Raw genomic sequence first — 23,094 nt, 5'->3', positions numbered from 1 at the left:
TTACTTCTGATATAAACTTACTTCTTCTCCCTTCCACGGAAAATAGCTTCTTTGCTACATGGCCTGCCTGAGGGCTTCCCAGAGACATCTGATTGGCCATGGTGAGAAACAGGATTCTGGGATTGGACAGGTCATTGTTCTGATCAAGCAAGACTGTTCCTGGATGAGCTTCTGTTGAAATTACATGAAATTAGTGCATGCAGCAGGAGGGGGAAACATTCCCACTGGCTGTTCCTGTCCTCCATGCACTTATCATATCTTGTGTAAAAGCTTTACATATGCAGGATATATTTGTGCGATCTGTGTCAGCTGCAGATTTTGGGGGGTTTTCAGGCAAGACAGGCTACATGGGCTCCCTCGCCCTCAGTGACTCCAGCTCATCACTGCAGCAAATCTAAGGGGCTATTCGAAGGGATGCCCTCAGCAAATGCCCAAACATGCCAAGTTTTGATGCTGGCCCTTCATGGAGGTCATATCCAGTCTCAGTGCTTTGATTCTTCATGGATTCTATGCCATCTGCCCAGTGCAATGATGGCTATTGACCTAGATGGCTTTGGAATAATGTCTCTCCCATTATTAACATTCAGGAGGAACTTATAAACGTCCCTGTTAGGGCCGCACAGATTTGGCCAAATCCCAGACTGAATCCTTGGCCAAGTCAGGTGGAGACAGCCCCAGATTTCCCTGGGTCAGATCAGGCTTCATGGAATGATCCTGTGCTGTCGGTGGGAGGGGTGTCAGGCAGGAGAGAAAGGCAGGCAGCTCTGCTGAATTCCCCATGCTAGGAAAGCACCAGACCTGATCAGGATTGAATCCTCTGCCCATCAATTTAAAAACCCCAAGGAAAGATTAGCCCAGCCTCCAAAATTGATTTTGGGCCAGGTCAGGTGTTCCTCAGGTCAGCCTGAAATGGGTGGAGACTGTGCAGATGCTGTTCCTGGAAATCTCAATATTATTATAGCTGTGAAGCTACGTGATTGTTCTTAAATGTTTCTAGATATTCTTCTTATTTTTAATTTGTTTTAACTTTACAGTTTTCACATTCAATGGGTTTGCTACCCTGGGTTCCTTTATGAAAAGAGGCGGGGTAGAAATTTAATCAGTAATAATAATTGTAAAAAATAAAAGTAATCATCGTACACGTTGTGTACTCAATCGCCTGTTATGTATTGCTACAATATCTTCTCATACATCCATAGCATCTATCAATGGGAGTTAAAATTGTCCATCACTTGTTGCGACTGCCGTCCTGCCTGGATAAGCACATGTGAACAACTCTGATAAACTAGACCAATGCTTCTTCTAGACTGCCGTCCTATTTCTACTAATAGCCAGCAAGATGATCTCTTAAAGCCAGGATGTGAGGCATGGCGGCAATTATGCCTTTCTGTAAAACTAGGCTTTTATTTTATATATCTTCAGTCTACTGCCAAATCAGCCCAAGTTTGACAGTCATGAGGGAGCATTCTCTGCACCAACTTCCTCTGTGCCATAGGTATTTTTTAAAAAGAACCTTTCTCATGCCTCATTAGTTTCACAAACTTACCCCAAGGAACAACCTTACTCTGGAAGTAATACTTTTTGCTTTGCTTTGCCTTACAGATGCCAAGATAAACATGATACCAGGTCAGCCCTTCATTTTTATTTTTTTTACCTTTACACTTTCTCTGTCTCCTTTCCTATATTCCATCTGCCCTGTGCCTTAAGACAGGAACATGCTGCCAATATTTTAACGAGGGTCAGCTCAAGCACATTTCCAGTTCAGCTAGCAATATTTATCTCTCATGCAGAGGAAAATGTTTCTCTGCAGCTGAATGCAGAAATTCTTCCCTTGCAGCCTCAGACATGTTCCCTAGCACACTAAAAAAAATCACTTAACCCTCTCAAAAAGCAGGCACTCCAAATTTCCATTAACAGGTGAGGGATGGCCATCTAGAATGAGGGTTGCGATGCACCAATTGTAATACAGATTAATAAATAGCACTGCCCTTCCAGCAGTATTATTGGACCATTTGTCCCAAGTGTTGACTGCAGGGACTTTCACACAACACTGTGCAGCGGGGCAAGGTAGAAATGATAGAGGAAGTTGGGATTGCAAGTGATTCTGGAGTTTGTGCTAAGCTTCAGAGGGGTATGGGGAAGAGAAAGAAGGAAAGCATGTGAAACTGGAAAGACCAGAACGGCCTCAAGTTGTGATTCTGGTTCAAATAGGGATTGGCAATATATAAACTATCTAGATGAGCGTCTAGATGAGCATCAGGCCCCAGCATTTAAACAGCATCATACCACTTCAAACAGCCATAGCTTCTCCTAAAGAATTATGGGGACTGTAGTTTGTTAAGGCTGCTGAGAGTTCTACAAGAAAACAATGACCAGCGTGGTGATAAAATGACTGCTGTAATAGACACAGGATAATATCACCAAGGCAACTATCTGTAACTAAACGTCCATAAAAATGGGGAAAGTAGTTTCTTTCCCAAATAGGTTTTTTCTTAAACAATAGCAAACACAGTAAATAAAGAGTTCACTTGTAATATATCAGTGGTTCAGTGCTCGTTTCTTCTCTTTCCAAATTAGATTTTGTCTTGAACAATTGCAAATGCAGTAGTAAAGAGTCCACTTGTGATGTACCCAGTGCTTTTCCCCCCATTTTGACTCAAGGAAATCACCATTTTATAGTTCAGATTGGGAAAAACAAATACAGTAAATGGACAAAAGTACAAAAATTCACAAAATATTTCGGGAGAAAGCGTACCCCTAATTCTCCCCCCCCCCCCCGAAAAAAGCACTGGATATACCAGTGGCCCAGTGCTCGGACGTCATTCCAGTAATCCAACATTTCATCGCTAAAGAGCTTAGTCATCAAGATTTGTAGTAAGTAATATACAAGACAAGACAGTATGTAAATGACTTAAAGCAGGAGTATATCTGTCCCCATCTGCATGTTTCCATCGGGAGGAGCATAGAAAGAGGACGACATCCTTCAGTTTGTTAAACCTCCTAAACTACCTAGATGAGCATTAGGCACCAGCATTTAAACAGCACCATACCACTTCAAACAGCAGTAGCTTCCCCCAAAGAATTATGGGAATTGTAGTTAAGGCTGCTGAGAGTTCTGCAAGGGCAACACTTAGACAAAGGAGAAGGAAGCTGACAGGCAAAGCCACCACACCCTGGACTGGCTGCAAGGAAGAAGTTTGTAGGTAGAGGCTGAGTGAGGCCAGTCCACTGATGGTGGGGAAATTATGCAACTTGGCTTTATTTTTCTAGGAATATAGAGAAAGGAGGGAGGGAGAGAAAGAGAGACTCTTGCAGGGGAGGGATTAAAAAAACTTTCACTTAGTACCCCAAACCAGCAGTGGGGCAAGGCTTCCCTGCAAATCTTGATTCACATCAGGATTCCTTCCCCCACAGTCTTCATTCATTATTTGGGAGGTTCCGTTCAAGGGTCTATTGATTGGTTAAGCTAATACAGATCACGGCTGGTGTGAACAGAAGACACTTCTAAAGTACAAGACAGCAGATTACCAAGTACAAATGGTGGGATTCTTTTTTAACATCCGAATGTAGCAAAGTCTCGGATTTGGCAACCTTCACAAGGGTCGTGAATCTGAATTCAAGTATTTGTTAAACACCCTAAATCATCTTGTGATTTCAGAAGTGGCCAATTTTGCGTCAGCTCTGTATAAGAGGCACTTCACCCAAAAAATGAGCGGCAGAAACTAATGCTGCTGAATCCAGTAAGTTCTCTAATGAATTCCTGTCACTCTAGAAAAGCTAAGGGGGGGGGGAGGGGGCGAGAATACTAATAAAAGTACATTTCACATTCTGCAGAAGTTTGGTATTTTGTTTTTTCTGACCCTGAATTAATCTGGAAAGCAGTTAATTTCTAGCTTCAAAGACTGCTTCTTGTTTTTGAAGATAATAAACATGCTTCAAATATCACACAGCAACAAAGGGTTGATTAGACATATTTAAGCATGAATAGTAGCTTGTCAGAAATAAATTACTGTGGCAGTAATGTCATGTCTAACTTCATTTCTGTGGAGGAGAAATACCACATTTTCTATATAAAAAAGGGAATGATAAAAGTTTTCCCTTTTGTCCTGATAGTTATTTAAAAAATTAAAAGTTGATTGCACGCAACAGGATTTCCATCATTGTTGTACTCTAGAAGAGTTTATCACTGGTACACTGAAATCAGAAGTAGTGTTACTGCTAATAATTGGGTCCCTTGCATTTAGGGCCCCAATGGTAGGCAACAGACCTCAGCACCGGATCCATAAAATGAACAGGCAGCCATTGAAATTATTTTTAAAAATGGTGTGATGAGCATAAGCCTGTCGACACCAGTTAGAAGTCTGGTGGCCACATTCTGCACCAGATGCATCCCTAGGAACTGGTGCTCTGATTCTACAGCACCCTCACACCACATACTTCAATTCTAGGCTATACCTTACTCCACATTTACACTGATCTTTGCGAGTGTCAAACTCAGCTCTTTGGTTGGGAGAGGGGCAAGATGTGGCAAGGGGAAAGGGGCACTCTGTAGCCAGCAGCAGAAGTTCAGTCCCCCAAGTCTGCAGAGCAGAGAGCAAGCCAGAAACAGAATTTTTTTATTGTGGCTCTTCATTTCCTCTGACCTATTGTTGTATAGAGGTATCCTTGATTATTTGTCTCATCTCCCTGCAGTTCTCTCTTTTGGCCACAACTGATGGTTGGTGCACAGTCTGAATTCCTGCCCGCCCCAGATTAAGGTCCACTATGTGCTTCTGTCCTGGCAAGGATTAGGAAAAGCATTGATCCAAAATGCACAAACAAAACAAGTCTTAATCCATGTAGAGTTAGCATGAGAACATCCTCTCACCAAGAAAGAAAGAAAGAAAGAAAGAAAGAAAGAAAGAAAGAAAAGCAAGCTCTTACCTGCTACAGAGACTTTGGCTGTCCGACTGATGATAGCTCCAATACCTTCTAATGATGCTTCACATTGATAAAGGCCCTCATCAGGTTTATGGTGTCTGGAATGGACTATGTTTTGTATCAAAAGAGATCCATTGGGAAACTGCTGCCTTCTCTCATCCACTGCCAAGTTTAAAAAGACTCCATCCTTTTTCCACTTGATGACGGGAATCCCTTGATCCGATTCTGCCGTGCAGTTGAGCAACACGTTACTTCCTCGCATGGTGACAGCATCCGAAGGCTCAATCAGGAACCGCAATGTTGTAAATCCCTTAACTTGTGTGCCTGTTGGGATAAATGGTGAAGAATAGCCCAGTTAGTTCACTACAACCCTCACAAAGCAACTTTTTTTTGGTCTGGGGAACATTGAGATTGCCTCTGAAGAAATGATGCTAGAGTATAAATTCATTTAAGTATGGTTGAAATTTCCACTGACATTTTGCCTGTGTTAAGAACAAGCAAATCCACCTTGGATCTTGCTTTAGGGGAAAAAAGTCAGACACAACTTATGGTTGTGTGGCCCTTCCAAGAAAATTAAAATCACCCCTCGCCTCACCTTGTCAATCTGCCTTGGATTTTCTTTTGGCAGAAAACTGGTGGCCGTTCTACAAATTCTATTTTAGAAAAGCTTATTTTTTCTGAGCAAAATTTCAACAAGGATATATTATTACCTTATCAACCTATGCAAACCAAATAATGAGAGAAGAGAGACCAGTTTGTAATTTAAGCAGCCAACCCAATCTCCCCACAGCCTCCAAGTCTCCATAGCGTACAGAAAAATGAGCAGTTAACATCAGATTCAGCCAACAGCAGAGGCCCAACAACAACTTCTGCTCAACTTATTTCTTATTTAGAGGGCTTAGCTGGGATTTACTGTAAGTGGTTTATTACATCTGCGCCAACCCTCTGCACCGAGATGAATTTTACTCCCAAGAGGACTGCTGTTATTCGATAGAGCTCTCTCAAAAGAACAAATTCCTAGGGAAGAGAAAGCAAATTCTGAATGCCACCAAGCCACTTGGGTGGAACACCAAAGTACAGTACACATCTCACTGCCTGCTGTTCTTTGCAATTTCATAAAATCCAGTGCAACAGCTTCCCGTAAAAACTGAAATACAAGGAAGACACTAAAAAAAGGTCTCTATGAGTTTTCATATCACTAACCTCTATTACAAAGGTTTCAAACTGTGCACTTGGGGACCATTGGATTTCTCAGAAACTTATCAAAGGTTTCCAAGTGAAAAGATTAGACATGATGACTGTTGCAGGCAGGTTATACTAGCACCTGGCTAGAAACTTTGAAGGTATCAGTTTACATTCAGCCACAGACATGAATTGGTAAGGATGCTTCAAGTGTTTTATCTTTGTGAATCCCTGTTCAGCCTCACCTAATCTGCACAACCTTGATTAAAGTATGGACCAGAACTTAGTTATCTGTAAGCTTCTTCACTTTCTGAGCATGCCAGCTCAAAACCCAATCATTTTATAAATGCATGTTTAGAGAGAAATATTTTAAAAATACGATTTAAACACTTATTTAAATTTCTGTGAGGTTTTTCTTTCTTTCTCAAGTCACATACCAACATGGAAACAGGATCAAATAGACTTATGGATGAATACACATTAAAATGATGTGGGTTGAAAAATAGACCCAACCCAAGAATTGACTCCATTCATCCCACTCAGTCCACAACCAAGGTTACAGGCAGGAACTGACAGACAGCATTTCAGCAGTCAGATCCATGTGCATAAACCAGCCTTCACCAGCTTGGTGCCTCCAGTTATTTTGGACCAGGGATGATGGGGGATGTACCGGTAGTCAAAACATCCCACATCAGCCCTGGGCCAAAACATATGGAAGACACCAGGTTGGCAAAGGCTGCTGTAAACTTTTCCTTTCTTTGGTGTACATCTAAGAAACTTACGTCTACACATACTAAGAAGATTTATGTCTACACATACTAAGAAGATTTTCATGTGGCTGCTAGGGTTGGTGGCAACTTCTCATCAAGCGTACTGTTGGTGACAAATACAGATTTGTGTTATGCGGCCTCTTCTAAGTCTCCATATGTTTTTGACTACAACTCCCAGCATCCCTGACTACACTGGCCACACACACTAGGAATGATGGGAATTATAGTCCAAGACATTTGGGACAGTTTCACTGCCTTTACTAAGGATGGACAGCCTGTGTCAATTTCAGATGCTTTCATTCAAAAGCCCATTCCATTATGCTGTTAAATCAGAATACATTAAAATAAAGAAGAAGAAGTATGAAAAATTGTATATAAATATTTTATCTCAACGCATGCATTTATAAACTTATTTTACCCCAAAGCAATTGTAAAATAATACTGTTACTCTGTTTTAAATGGTTCATTTTATGAATTGAGAACTGTAGCACAAAATTTGAAAAAGGTGCAAAATCCAACGTTTAATTATATGCATGCATTGGTTTTGGTCTGTGGCATGCAAAGTAGGTCAGTTTGCTTTAAAATGTGGACTGCACAAAATTCTCCCTCCTCCATAGTTTTTATTGCACTCATACCTGACCCCATTCATAGCCCAACTTCCAAACTCCATAACACTTCCAAAAATAATTCTCTACTTTCACTGACACTTTAAAAACAATAGCCGTAGAATCATCAGGGACGTTTTGTATGCTCCAGTGAAGATGTCATTTGCTTTAGCAAAACCATTTAAGACCTTACACCAGTGATCTATTACCGCAGGAAAACAATCCTCATATTTTGAAACAGTGGTGCTCTGTCAGTTTTCAGTGTGCCGAGTACATAAAGTCGCAGGAGTTAAACAAAGATTAACTCTATTTTTTGTGCAATTACCCCAGCCATTGAGTCACAATTTTAGCTATTCATATTCACTCCAAAAGCTACAGTTAGCTGAAAATTGCTTTGGTAGACGATGCTTAACAGTTTGAGTGACCGGAGAAAGAGTTTTGGAAGGGGAAAGAAAGGGAAATCGCCTCTGAAATACGGCGCCTGGAGAAACGAAAGGGGAAGAAACAAGAGTCACAGGGTGTTATATCACAGAAACTGTATGAATGCTACCCTAGGAGCTGCTGGAAGAACGTTCAAACTGTGCTTCAATTCCTTTTTACAGGAAAGAGCAGGTGTGGACTGCAGGGAGGGATGTTGGCACCATCACTGCAGCTTACTGGGAGAGAAGAAGGGATGAAGTGATGGGGAGGTTGACATAGGTGCTTCAGGGGAAGAACCAGATAGGGTTTATCAGGATGCCCAAACCATGCCCACCTCCCTACTCCCATTCTCTCTCCTGTTAAGCCACAGCAATGTTGCTGCCAGGGGGCCAGATAAACACCACCACTCCCCTCTTTGACACATGCTCCTGGGAAACTGCTGCCAGATGAAGACCTCCTCCAGGTTAAGAAAGCATAATTGGGACAAGATGAATAGTAAACAACTCCCCTTATGGTCCAATATGGAACAGTTTGCTGAACTATCATCAACAGCAATCCTCAGTGTGATTCAAGCCTTCAGGCTAGTTTGCTGGAGGTCTTCTCAAGGTTGACCTCTCAATGCCACACCTCTCCTTTCATTCCAGATTCTTCCTCAGTAAAAGCACCTCCATTTCCAGCTCAGTTATGTAATATATGAGCTTATTTGTTCCTCTCCTTTTGGTAGGTGAAGTCAGAATTGGATCAGCCACGAAACACTACCTTTCTTTTGAAATGGCACCAGGCCTTATTGCTCAGTGATTGCAGGAGCAAAAATGATTACATGATAAGGGAAAAGCTTGAGCTTGGCTGATAGCTAGGGATGTGTCCATCTTTCCATTTTGGTTTCCCTCAGTTCCTTGTTGACCACTCTGAGAATAGGCTGCTTCTCCCTCACCAGCAGCCACATCCCAAGATTTGGGAAGGTCTTGCCCAAAAGTCCCAAGAACATTACATATATTATACATATAAATGGCTATATTTTGTTCTGCTCCATGTAAGAAGCATGTTGGGTCCAGGAACTGGACTAAAAATAGATGACCTTTTAGGTTAATTTAGTGTGATGTGACCAGCATAATAATTAATTTAGAACTTTTTTTTGGGGGGGGGTGATTCCCCACCATTAAGCATTCTCTGGATTTCTCATTATTGAAGTGAAGGTAGTTTATCCATTGTTAATTAAGAGTAAACTAATTAAGGCTAAACTATTATTGCCAATTTTACAGCCACATCCCCATCTTAAAATATTACAGATACACACGCTATAAGAAAGGTGATCTCACAGAAAAGTAGAGGGGAAATGACACAAACACATCCCATTTGTTTTCTATGCATTTGACGGAGAGGAGGGGAGACCACCTTCAATGACTAGAAATGGTTGGTGCAGAAAGCAGCGAAGGAAGAAAGCTAGAAAAGGAGCATGCATTATTCCTTGTAATGAAATCATTAGAAATATAAGTCTATAACACAATGTGTCAGATCCAGCTCTGTTCACCCCAGCAATGACAGACCATTGCACATAAGAGGCACAAATGGCAGAACGCCCAGGTTGTTCTGACCATTTAGCAAGGTTGCTCTGGAAGCTTTACTGACGGTATTGTGCTCTCTCTGTAATCTCCTCCTTTGGCCAGGGCTTGGTGGGAGCACACAGGTTAACCCCCTAGCCTGACATCCCTTAAATCCCTGAGATTTGCTGTAGGCTCAGCAATTGCAAGCACATTGGTACAGCCCTATCTGTTCTTAATTCATCTCTCAATGTGATGATCTCACCCTCCTTCCACCCTCACACTCTTTTATCTGCCACTAGTTATAGAGTTAGAGGGGGGGTCTTGCAGGCCACCTCACTCAACCCACTCCCTGATACGGGAAACCCAGAGGTAAAACACCCCTAACAAACTTTTTAAAAGTTATCTCCTAATGTTCAGCTGAACTCGACCCTCCTACAATTTAAGCCCATTAGATCTTTTCCCACCCTCTGGTGCAACAGCTCTCTTCTGTGTCTTTGTCTCCCTTCTGTGTGCATATTTCCAGGTCACTGAAAAGAGCTATCATGCATTTCCACTCAAGTCTTCACTTCCCCAGGCTAAAACTGCCTGCTTCTCTTAAACTTTCTTCTTATGACTTGTCCTTCTGCACATTATCTCATTTGCCTACATCCTTCTGAAAGTGTAAAACTGGGTACCATATGAGGTCTGGCTAGTGCCAAGTAAAGTGGATCCATGGGGCTGGCTTTTTTATGTGTTGCTGCCTAGCCAGCCATGGCTGTGGCCAATGCCTGGCTGGCCAGCAAAGGAATTCCCCAAGACCTGGGCCCCAATTGGCCCATTTGGACCTGGCTACTGGCCAGCCATGGGGAATACCCCTTCAGCTGGTGACTGTGTGGGTCTGGATGGATAGGAAAGAGGCAGAGAATGAAGGTCCACAACCGACGCCCACCGGGAAAATGGTGAGCATCCATTAATGTAGAGAACTCAATTGTGTTCATTAATATCAATAGCTCTACACAGTAAAACTTAGTTGAATAGCACCACCAAAACAACGGGTACAATAAGAGGACAGATGATTCAGGAGGTATGGAGAGAATGGAGGATATTTAAAGAATATTTAATGGATAGTGGTTTAAACGGAATCCTAGTAGCAGACCTAGATTGAACCTTAGATTAAGCAAATAGAGAGTATGAGAAGAAAAATATGAGTAACAAATGGGAACTATAACTGTACGTTATGTTAAACAAAACCAAACACGAAATACAAAGAGGATAATTGGAAGTTTGAGAAGGTGTGAGTCCAAGTGCTGACAGTTGGTATGCATGGTATGTGAGATTAAATGTGTGCATGTAAGTATTTATGTTTGAAGTTATGTATGTAAATAATTATGTTTGAATATGTTTGAGTATGTTTGAATATGTAGTTGCATGTGATGAGTATGTTTTATTTGTTATGATTTTAAATAATAAAGAGATATTTTTTTTTTTAAAAAAAAAAACTTAGTTGAATAGCACCCATTGTTTCCCAGGATTTGCAAAGTATGTTGCTTTCAATGCAGTATAAAATTCCATTCCCTGTCCTTCCATCCAGTTTCCTCTCTTTCGCAGTTCTCATCTTTGCAGCACCTCCATGGTAGCTTAGGATAAGTGGCATGGCCTTCTCCAAGGTCGTACAGTGAGCTTCATAACTGACCAGAATTTTTGAATCCCTGTCTCCCCAGAGCAAGTAGGATTCCTTAGCCAGTAGGTTACACTGACACTGCAGAGAAGATGATTGCAGATGAAATGAACAGGTTTTGTACTTCTTCACTAATGACTCCCCCCCCCCATTTGTACATGGTGATCAGCAGAGCAGCTTTTAAACTGATCTCTCCCCAGGGGAAAGCTGACAGGGAAACCACTAAAGCTATCATTCTGGAATTTAGCAGGAATTATACCCTCCAAAGGGATGAACATGCCTGCAAATTTCACCCCCAAATGAAAAAAAAAGTTATTAATGTTTCCAGATAGCTAGACAGAACTTTAGCAGGGGCTGGCACAAAATCCCTTGGACCTGTTTATCTGTAATTTGGCAAGCTCAATCCATTCTGGAGGGCCTCTCATGTCTACAGATTTCATCCACTTCAATCAAATGCAAAAAAAAGGAAGTCCTCTTTTCTGAACCAAGACTGGTTTTTATTTATTGTTTAATAATACTATCTAACTTTATTCATGTAGTTTGAAGATTTTCTCCTATGACCTTTGCATTTTTAATATTGTTATTTGTAATTACAGATAAATAATAAATATTGTATAATAAACATTCAAATGAAAAAGCAGTTATCGTTGTTTTAAAAATATTTCGTTAATTTAGTTAATTTCACATAAGGTGGGTGGGGCAATTAAGCCTCTTCCACACATACGTATGTCAAAGCATCTTCAGATCTCAAGTGAAATCAGGCAACCTCTGAAACACATCAGACCAAGGTGGACTGTTACACAAAGAATCAAACTGAGGTTCAAACTTTGATATCATCATTTGTTTGTACCCTGCCCATCTGACTCGGTTGCCCCAGCCACACTGGGCAGCTTCCATTAGAATATAAATATACAACAAAATATCAGGTATTCAAAACCTTTTGTGGTCAGAGCCCAGCACTAGAACTCATGAAATTCGCATTAGATCTGACTTGAGGAGGGGACAAAGGCATGCTCAGAGATATGAATCAAGGCTCTGTGGAAGACAATCTAATATGGGATGAAGCTCTAAGAAGTTATCTGTAATTATCAAGAAGTGCCACCAGCTGATCAGTTGATGAAATGGAAGTACAGTTGAGGACATGCTTCTTTTAAAACATCTAATTTGTTTGATAGAGGTTGGGTTGCCATGGATGCTTTAGCTGAGGTTCCTGCATAGCAGGGGGTTGGACTAGATGACCCTTAAGGTCCCTTCCAACTCTGAGATTCTACTTCAGATGGTTGATTCAATGAGGGCAACAACAATGGCGGCAAGGAGCAGAGATAGCAAAATCATCCTTCGCAACACTTCCCTGTTGTGAGTTTACTTAACACTTTCCACTGATGCTAGAAAGGGCTTACATATGTGTGTGCCTCTGTGTGTTTGCTTTACTGAAGAAAATGGCATAGTTCAAAGTTTTAATGGCATACCTGTGCTACCCATTTCAAAAAGTTATTGAGACATCAGGCTGTACCTAACTCTGCAACATAAGGCTGCATTTTTTTTATTGACAACAGTATAAGCCTTGAGATCAATACTCAAGCAGTATGAACATGTCACCAGAAATAAACTCTGGGAAGAAAATACAGCCCTGTATTGTGTACAGTTCGGTGCGCTTTCTTGTCGATAAGACACAATAAAGTCAAGGAGAAAAGGGCTTTTCTGTCTCCAAATACCTGTAGTTCTTAACAGAACTTCACAGCTGGGCTTCTTCAAACTTTCAAAAATATGTTATTTGTGTACAATAAGAAAAAAAAGAAAAGCACACCCTTATTTTGAATACTGAAGAAGTTTCTGTTGTGACAGGTCTTTGGCACTGTGCTGCCAACCTTAAAAAAAAATTTTTGCCTGAGTTTCCAGTTTGTCCCTTTAAAAATATGAACTAGCAAAACTTCAAATTAACTTGAAACGCCACACATAAGGAAGCTCAGAATGTGGGCATTTCATTTTTATTTTTTTGCCACTTCCTGTTTATTCAGAAGAATAAATTGATGCTTTTGAATTATGGTGCTGGAGGAGAGTCTTGAGAGTCCCATGGACTGCAAGAAGATCAAAGTTATCCATTCTTAAAGAAATCAGCCCTGAGTGCTCACTAGAAGTTGAGGCTCCAGTACTTTGAGGATCCTGAAGTTGAGGCTCCAGTACTTTGGCCACCTCATGAGAAGGGAAGACTCCCTAGAAAAGACCCTGATATTAGGAAAGATGGAGGGCACAAGGAGAAGGGGACGACAGAGGATAAGATGGTTGGACAGTGTTCTCGAAGCTACTAACATGAGTTTGGCCAAACTGTGAGAGGCAGTGAAGGATAGGCGTGCCTGGCGTGCTCTGGTCCATGGGGTCACGAAGAGTCGGACATGACTGAACAACAACAATTTATTCAGAAAATGTATATACCACTTAACAAAAATCTGCAGCTGATTTACAGAAAAAGAATCAAAGTACAATAAGATATGCACAAAGTTCAGAATACAATTAATACATTTCGAATGCAACATTTAAAACAGCCACTGAACAAGGTAGCGCTCTCAAACATCTCCAATAGGCCTGAGTAAACAACCAAGCTTTTAGGAGACTTTTTTTTCTCCCCCTTCCCCCTCCCCTCCCACCCTCCCCTCTGGACAGACCTTCGTTCTTCAGATCTTTATCCATGTACACAGTCTGTTCATTCGAGCTTGTATGTTTGGGTTGGCTTCACCCCTTTCTATCCAATTCCTGTAAAATGCCCATTTATTTGTAATTCTTTGGCATTTATTTTCCCAACTATCCTCTGCCGCTATCTGTGCAAAAATTCAATTTTTCCATTTTCCATTTAGCCTTTTCTTTCCATCATCCCAGTGCAATAACTGCCATTCCGGCTAGAATCATAATCTTATACAGCTCTTGCATATTACTTTTTACTTTGTTATTTCCCAGTATTCCTGAAAATAGTAAATGTGGGCATTTCATATTGAGTGGGTCACCCTGCTTAAAAATGTATTTGGACGGTGAGCAGAGATAGGTTCTTGAATAGCTTCTTTCTCTCCTCCCAACACCCTGACTGCATATATAATACCCACCGCCTCCCTGTTTGACAGCTCCAGATTGCCCCAGGTGGGTCTGATCCAATCCAGGGCAGCCTTAAACTGCTCCAGACAAATCTTGGAAAGGCTGGGATCAGTCATATTTGCTCCAGCCTCCAAGATTCACCTAGACCGGATGCAGAGCCCCAGTGCATGGATTAGCAATCTCACATTTGCTGCAACTCTCACATTGAAACATTTAGGTTCCAATCCTATCCATGCTACTTGTATAAAACAGCAAATAGCTTCATGACTTGCAGCCTCAAGTGCTAGCTGGGCAAAAGCCAGTTGTGAAGCTTTGTTACATTTAAACAAATTAATGTACCTATGTCCTGATAATGCGAAAACATGGGGTAATTCAGACAATCAATAAGCACGACAAAACATGCAGGTTTATTACCTGAAATCTATGGTTATCTTGGGTGCACGAGGCACTATCAAGGATCAATGCAGCCTGATAAATGCATTTCCAGATTTGCCTGCATGGATCTTCCTTTCTTATCATGCTCCATCCTGCCCCCCTGGTTACACAGTGGCATGGCAGGATGATTGAAGAACAAATCCTTGACCATGTGCCCATTGAGAGGAGATTCGCAACAGGAGACAATAAGGCTACAGCTGTCCACTAAGACACGTTGTGCAATCAAACATTGCATTGGGTATGGCCTATTGCAATGATGTGCACCTTCACTACCATGGTGCTAAACAGGACAATGTGGCACTAGACAGATACGGCACCACGGACAGAGGCTAACAGCAAAAACCTTGAAGGGCATAGCTCAGTGGCAGAGAATCTGCTCTGAATGCAGAAGGTCTGTGTTCCACTCCCTGGAATCTCTAGGTAGGGCTGGGAGAGAACCCTGCCTGGAATGTTGGAGAGCAGCTGCCAATAGCAAGCTGGATGGATAAACAGTCTAACTTGGTATAAGGAGGTCTCCAATGGTCCTATGAAGTCTCTGAGTTTAAAGGGTCTTAGGGAGCAGAACTGGGGAAGATCCCTGCCTAAGAACTTAGAGGATCTTTGTATGCCAGTGTACGCAGTGCAGGAAGAAATGCAAGAATGGCAGCTTCAATATGTGAAGGCAGCTGTTGTCAATCTGGTGTCTACAGATGTTCTGGTGTACAATTTCCATCATCACCCATCAGCATGGCCACATAGGGTGGTGCTGGTGGGATTTGTACTCCAAATCATCTGGAAGACACTAGGTTGTTGTAGGCCACGAAAATTTAAAACAAAGGGATGGATTCCCAGCGTTTCTTTGATCCACATCTGTCAGAAGGGTCAAGTAGTGTTTATTCTGGGATGGAAGCATTTAAATGCAAGAGACAGTTTACCTGAGATGAAAGTTAGCATGGGAGCAGGGCGGCAAAAGGAAAATCAATGTGCTTCTCCACTTAAGCTCCAGTTGCAGAGTGTTGATCCTCTTAGTTATCCAGATTTTCTCTTTTAATATACCCAAACATAGCACTTCATCAACTTAGCAGAACATCACAATTCAAATCTTGTGATGTTGCACAACCTAAAAGAAATAGAGTCCCATTCAGGCACAATCTTTGCTTTTGGTCATGCCTCCGATGAGTTCTTTCCTTCTTCAGGGTAGTGGGGGAATTTAGTGAGGCAAAAATTTGATTTGTACTTTTGGAGTGAACTCTTTAATCCTTATTTGTTCTCTCCCTCCTCCCAAGTCCAATGCACACTCCCGAATTCGCATATATTAGCATAAGGGGACATTAATTACACTGCACCACGGCTAGGACAAGCCCGGCGCTTCAATCAATCTCAATGAATCACATTGGGAAGGTGAACAACACCGGCTAGCCTTATCAAGACAACATAATAGACACAAAAAGCATGATCTGTGCCTGTTGCAGCTGTGATTTATTCCCAACAACCCAAAAACAAAAAGCGGAAAATTACCAGGGGACTAATAAATATCAATTATCTTAATGATACATGGATAAATTGTGTGCTGCTGTATTTGTTGGAGCTGAAGGTTGCGTTTACACAAGGGGGGTGGGATGGGACGCACTGGTACAGCCCCGGCAGCAGAAGGTCAGCTGTCTCCTAAGCCTACCCCCTGCTACACAGTAGCACAGTGTTTTTCAACCACTGTTCCGTGGCACACTAGTGTGCCGCGAGATGTTGCCTGGTGTGCCGTGGGAAAAATTGAAAAATTACTTTATATATAGTCAATATAGGCACAGAGTTAAATTTTTTTAACATTTTCTAATGGTGGTGTGCCTCGTGATTTTTTTCATGAAACAAGTGTGCCTTTGCCCAAAAAAGGTTGAAAAACACTGCAGTAGCATGAGAGGCTACATAGATCTCCTAGAGTAAAACTGGAAGCGAGCTTTCATTTTGTGGCTCTTTGGGAGCAGTACTCCCAAAGGTATGGCTCAGTTAAACTGCTGCTCATGCGGAAAAAATCATAAAGCAGAATGCCTCCCGAGAATATGAGAGGCACGGTGTCATTAGGCTGGAAAGGGGAGACAGAGAGAGAGGGGGGGGTTACATTGTTTGGTGTACACACAATACATTTTTCCAATACAGTTCCTGGTGAAAACCACAAGCCAAGCCAATCAGCACAAAACTAAACTGCAAATCTAACTGCAACTTTCAACAGCTTTGCCAGCTTCATGGAACCCACATTGACTTTCTTTAATGCTTTTCCGGTAGAATCCAGTAGCAACTGTAGATTTGCCAGCCCAGGTTTCAAGGATTTGTAAGGTTCACAGATTTTGCTGAGGCACAGTCTGGACACACCTTTTAAGAAATGTGTTTGTTTGTTTGTTTAGGTATCATCTGTAAAAAAAAATAGCTCAAAGAAACAGAAGTAATGGTGTGGGTTTTTTTTAATTAAAAGAGGCAGAAGCCGAGAGAGCAGGGTGCCATGTCAAACAACAGCTACGGAATATCGAAATGGATGAAACCAAGGCGGCTTCTTTGTTTTATTTTGCATTTCTTTGAAGAAGCATTAGTTTTGAATCGTCTGTGTTTAAGAGTCTCGTCACTCATTGACTGACTTCAAAAGGTTGTGGCAAGGCTCATTATGTTTTGGAGTAAATGGGCTTATATGTGGCTTAAAGAATTAGTGGGTTGGGTAGTCTACCCATAATTTACAATGCACTGTTTCTTCCTAACTTAACTGTCTACAATGTGTATAACTTATATAGCATTTCCCCTCATTATTTCAATACACATATTTTCTCAACAAATCCATGCTGATATACTGCCTTTTCAGGAAAACTCTAGCTTAGGGCTTGTCACACTTACCTTTTGCCCACATTTTCTAGGCACAGGCCTTTATTTTAAAGTTCCGTGTCTGAGCACTTTTTCTCTTCCCTGCCACTTTCCCCAGGAAAACCCGCTGTTTAATGCTGAATCGGAATAAATGGCAATTGAGGTTTTCTGCAGGTTGCTGCTTGCTCTGACTCAGGGGTAAAGAGCAGGTTTTCACAGGGAAAGCATTGGGGCAAAAATAACGACAATAAAGTGCTTGGATATGGGGCTTTGAAAGAACAGATTTGTGCCTCGAAATGTGGCATAAAAGGAAGTCTGGTTGAGCTTTTAGTAGATAGATAGGTATTGATACTTGTCAGGGAACTGTCCCCAGCTCAGCGCAGGGTGGTGGAAGGGCTCTCAGGATGCTACAGAGAGCCCCAGCCCCACCTGACCAGCAGCACCTCCTCTGCCAGTGGACGAATCAGTGATGTCTCCAGTGGGGAGGGGCAGGCAGCTCCGGGGCTTGAGAGCGGAGGCTCTGGGGATGTTGGAGAGACCCTGCACTCCCCTCGCTCAGCGGGTGAGGAGGGAGGAGGGAGACACACCTTTTCCAGTGCCCCAAGTGTGCAGAGGGGTGAAACGCAAGGAGGGGAGGTGGAGATTTCGGATACCGAAACTCTTATGTTGGGGTCACAGCCGGAAGGGGCCGCTCCCAGATTCTGTGAGTGACTGATACAGACATGAACTTGTAGCTCTGCAGTGTAAATAGCATGCACAATAAACCTGTTGAAAGACAGGTCTGCGTCTTGTCTGGTTACTCGCAAGCAACCACCCCAAGGACTTTACAATACTGATATTGATATGGACTAGGGGCTGCTGGCATTGCTGGCATTGCTCCCCAACCTGCCTACCCTATCCCCTGCCAACCCCATGTCCCTTGCCAACCTCCAAATGCCTTGACATCCCCTCCCTTTACACCTCACTCAACCCCTTCAACCCTCCACACACACACACACACACACACACACACACATTAATCCGACCACCACATCCCCTCACAGCTCCTTCAACAAAACAACCCCTCCATCCCAGATTTTCAGAGGCCAAGAGGACACACCATAGACCTCAAAGCAGACAGTCATGAAAATACAGGACTACCCAGTTTCAAATATTATACCTAGGTGCTCAGCCCTGACCATATCCTATTGCACAGGGAGCAGTTAAACTATCAAAAAAGTTCTCATCTGGAGAGAAACCTTCAAAATGTTCATAATAGAGAAAACCTGCTTCATCTGCCACACCTGTACATTAGGGCACACCTATAAATAACAATACTTTCCTTTCTCTCCCAAGTGGCAATCTCTCCCTATAATTATCCTTTATGCATTATTTCATACCCAAAATAAGAAAGAGCGCTCCGTTCCATTTCTGGAATGAATAACTCTCTCTCTCCCAAATCTTTAGAGCCTTTCATTGAAAGATGCCGGAGAAGAAGAGCAAAATGATTGCTGTTAAGAAAACAAACGACACTGCTAAGATAATGTATGTTACCGTTAAGGAAACCAATGATGTTATTCAGTGCAGACACAAAGCAGCCTTTTTCCCCCCCAAGCTGCAAAGATCCTGGCGAGCCAACAGAGCAGGCGTCCTGACTGCAATATTTCAGCTTTTCAGAACTCACAAGAAGAGATTTGAAGAAGAAGAAATGAAAAAGTAAAGAAAGAGAAAGGACATAAAGTAGGCATAATCAAAATCATAAACTACCTATTAAATGATGCATGGTGCAGCATCGACTGCATCTCAGTGAAAACATCAGCGCCTTGTTCTTCCCAAGTGGCTTTTGCAAGAAAGGTTTCAGCTTGCATCCAGTTCTGTGCATGTAATTTTTTCCTCCTCATCATCTGGAGGAGTAGATGAGGAAGCCAGGAAAGTACCATCACACAGTTGCCACCAGTTCATGTTACACTTCCCTACTTATTTTTTCTCCTTTCTACATGAGAAGAGAAGACTCCCTGGAAAAGACCCTGATGTTGGGAAAGATGGAGGGCACACAGAGAAGGGGACGACAGAGGATGAGATGGTTGGACAGTGTTCTTGAAGCGACTGGCATGAGTTTGGCCAAACTGCGGGAGGCAGTGGAGGACAGGGGTGCCCGGCGTGCTCTGGTCCATGGGGTCACGAAGAGTTGGACATGACTGAACGACTGAACAACAACGACACATATTAGGTATGGATGCAGAAGAGACCAGCACAATTCGTGACTCAATAAGCAAAATGTAGCATACCAGCCACATACCAGCTGCTTGACAACTGTCCTATTTTTGCAGTCCCATGCAGGCAGGAAAAGCAATTCTCTTGAGTGGACTGCCCTACATGGCAAATCACTGATGTAACTGGTCTCAAGCAGTGAGGTCCTGATACAGAGCCAGGAACATAAAGTCAACTAATGCAACCCTGAGCTATGAATAAACACTCTGTTCCACAGTTTCCATTTCACAGTTCCCTACATATCAATCTACAGAACCACAGATTGTCACAAACAGATCCACTGGAAGAATCAGAAATGACTCGTTGGAATAAGTCAAGATGTAAATTGCTGGAGAAAGTTAACAACAAGAACCAGACACTGAGACACTGCAAATAGGGCATCTCTTCAAGCCACGGTTCCCCAAACATAGTCATCAACCCATCAATTATGACTTGCCAAAACTCCACAGAGACCCCAGGACACAGACACATCAGCTGCCTAATTGTGAGTTTCTTGCAGGATTGTTATTTGCCAAACAATGTGCAGGGAGGCACTTTAGCTCAATGGCACAGCATAAATTTTATATGAAGAGCAGTCCAATCAATTTTCCTCTGTGGAAGGAGTGGAAGGGAGTGCTTCTCCAAGGTAGAGCAGACGACACTAGGATCAATAGACCACTCATCCAACTGATATGGGAAATGGTCATAGCTCAGAGGTAGAGCATCTGGCTTTGCATCCAGAAGATCCCAGGGTCAATCTTTGGCAGCTCCAGGTAAGGCTGGGAGGAGCCCCATCCCCTGCTTGAAATCTTGTGGAGATCTTGAGGATCAATGTAGTCAATATTGAATTAGATAGACCAGTGGTCTGACTCTGTATAAGGCAGCTTCCCATGTTTCCTCCCTAGTTCTTTCTGGCATCCATTTGCCACACCAAACATCAAACTGGGTTTTCAAGTTTTCCTAAAATTCAGTTACATTGACAGGTCATAGAAGTATGGAGCATGATGTTCTGGACTTCTAGAAAAAAGCAGGCCAGGCATATGGCAGCATCAGCAGCATTATCCCTTGCTAAGGGATAATAAATATTTGGGCATACAGTTTTCTGCTAGCAATGTTTGTCATCCATGCGCATTTTAATCAGGAGGCGTTTGGCTCTCAGGGTGGCCAAGAGCAGACAAGGCCTTGGCATCAGTCCCTAAAGCCAAGGTCCCATCTGCATAGTATTATCTACATGACTAGGTTTCCGCCCTCAAAATCAATGGAACCGTATGGTGATATTCCAGTCTGAAAATCATTTCAAATGGATCCCTGTGTCGTAACATCTCTGCACTTGCTATGTTGGCGATTTCAATTTGGAAACCCATTCAAGGGAATAATTTAACATAGGGCTGTTCCTTCTGTTTCCCTTTGGTGGTGACAAACGCCCAGCAATTTTTCTATTCTCTTTTCTTTTTTAAAGAATGGATTTATTGTAAACAAGCCTTTATTTTTTAAAAAAAATATTAAAAGTATTTATATACTGTCAATTCGTTATCTATCTATCTAAGCAGTTCACAGCAGCTTTACAAAAAAAAAACAAATACAATGAAAGCCATATAAAAAAGTTAACATCAGGAGTTCAAATTACGAAGGGAGATGGGGAACGGCAAGTGGGAGATTCCTTAGCAATGAGTGCAAAACTGATGGATTTATTGTGGCATGAGGTTTATTGTGAATAGCAAATTGCGTGAACTGACCTCTAATATCACATGTCTCAAAGGACACACTTAGCAATGGAATTGTTCACACTCGTTATCCTGAGGCACTAGAATAGACAGACCTTCCTCACACATATGCCACATTCATCAACTCAGCCTGTCGCTGGCTTTCTGCATGCTTGGGTTTAGAATTCAAAAAATATCATTTGGTGCAGGTGAGGAGACAGAGCCCATTGAGATGGGTAGGGCAGAAGGCAGGGAGACCAACAGCAGATGGAGCCAGAGCCAAGGACAGGCCCAGTCAAGTAATTCTAGTTTTGTCTCCATCCTCCTCCCTGAAGAGATCTATAAGGGCAACACCATAACTAAGGAGGAGGAAGCTGGCAGCCAGGGTCAGTCAGCTGGTGGCAATTTTCTTGAACACACCTAGCCCAAGGAGGACAAATGGCTGGTAGTTCAATTAATTATCAACAAAGCACTAATAATAATAATAATAATAATAATAATAATAATAATAATAATTTATTATTTGTACCCCACCCATCTGGCTGGGTTTCCCCAGCCACTCTGGGCGGCTTCCAACAAAGATTAAAAAATACATTAAAATGTCACACATCAAAAACTTCCCTAAACAGATGTCAGATAGTTGTTTCTCTCTTTGACATCTGATGGGAAGGCGTTCCACAGGGCGGGTGCCACTACTGAGAAGGCCCTCTGCCTGGTTCCCTGTAGCTTTGCTTCTCACAGTGAGGGAACCTCCAGAAGGCCCTCGGAGCTGGACTTCAGTGTCCAGGCAGAATGATGGGGGTGGAGATGCTCTTTCAAGTATACAGTATCTCCTGAGGTGCACCAAACATGTACACAAATGCTTTGTGGAAGCTGGTGTCCCTCTCTGGGCTTGTATTCCACGTTGGACTTTTGGAACAATGGTGTGGACATGCCTACAGCCAAACTTAAGTGCCCTCGTCTGATGTTGCAAGCATAAGCACCCTTGACTTCTCCTACACAGAAGTTGTCACTGTGCCTGCGTCCTGGTCCTGGGAGGGGGTTCATCCAGGCCCCTACACTTGGACACTGACTCTTCCTATGATCCTGGTGCATCCTGTCCTTTCTCCAGCTCTGGCTCCATGTCATGCATCTCCTCCCTCATCTCCAACTGCTCAGACCCCTCCTCATCCTCCAGTTCTGGCTCCTGCCTAGTGGCAGTGTCGTAGGGAGCCGCTTTGCTGCCTGGAGCGATAAACAAGGGGGCGCACCCCCAGGGGTGGGGCACCACTCCCTAGCGCGCAAGCAGCAGCCTTAAAAGTTGCCACCGCCGCACAGAAGGGGTGCCAGGTGGCGGCTTGGGAGTGTGGCACCGAGTGTCACCCTCCTCCCAGGCTGGCACCCGGGGTGCTCTGCCCCCATCGCCCCCCCTTGGTACGCCACTGCCTAGTGGGAGGCATAAAACCCCATAAATCACTATCCCCTTCTCCTGGAGAGCCAGTGTGGTGTAGTGGTTAAGAGCAGTAGACTCGTAATCTGGTGAACCGGGTTCGTGTCTCCGCTCCTCCACATGCAGCTGCTGGGTGACCTTGGGCTAGTCACACTTCCTCGAAGTCTCTCAGCCCCACTCACCTCACAGAGGGTTTGTTGTGGGGGAGGAAGGGAAAGGAGAATGTGAGCCGCTTTGAGACTCCTTCGGGTAGTGAAAAGTGGGATATCAAATCCAAACTCTTCTTCTGGATCAGT

At 42.8% G+C, this 23,094-nt stretch overlaps 1 protein-coding gene across 1 annotated transcript in view; it reads right to left on the bottom strand.

The window, feature by feature from the left end:
• The window catches only part of DCC (DCC netrin 1 receptor), a 912,686-nt gene that overhangs the window by 547,148 nt on the left and 342,444 nt on the right, over nucleotides 1-23,094 (bottom strand). The window contains exon 2 of the mRNA XM_033163905.1: nucleotides 4,924-5,244. Within this exon, the coding sequence (XP_033019796.1) occupies nucleotides 4,924-5,244 (321 nt within the window). The remainder of the gene's footprint in view (nucleotides 1-4,923; nucleotides 5,245-23,094) is intronic.

The sequence above is a fragment of the Lacerta agilis genome, chromosome 11, assembly GCF_009819535.1.
Source record: "Lacerta agilis isolate rLacAgi1 chromosome 11, rLacAgi1.pri, whole genome shotgun sequence".
Classification (NCBI taxonomy): domain Eukaryota; kingdom Metazoa; phylum Chordata; class Lepidosauria; order Squamata; family Lacertidae; genus Lacerta; species Lacerta agilis.
Note: the sequence above shows the minus strand (reverse complement) of the source record. Positions and strands in the feature narration are given on the sequence as shown.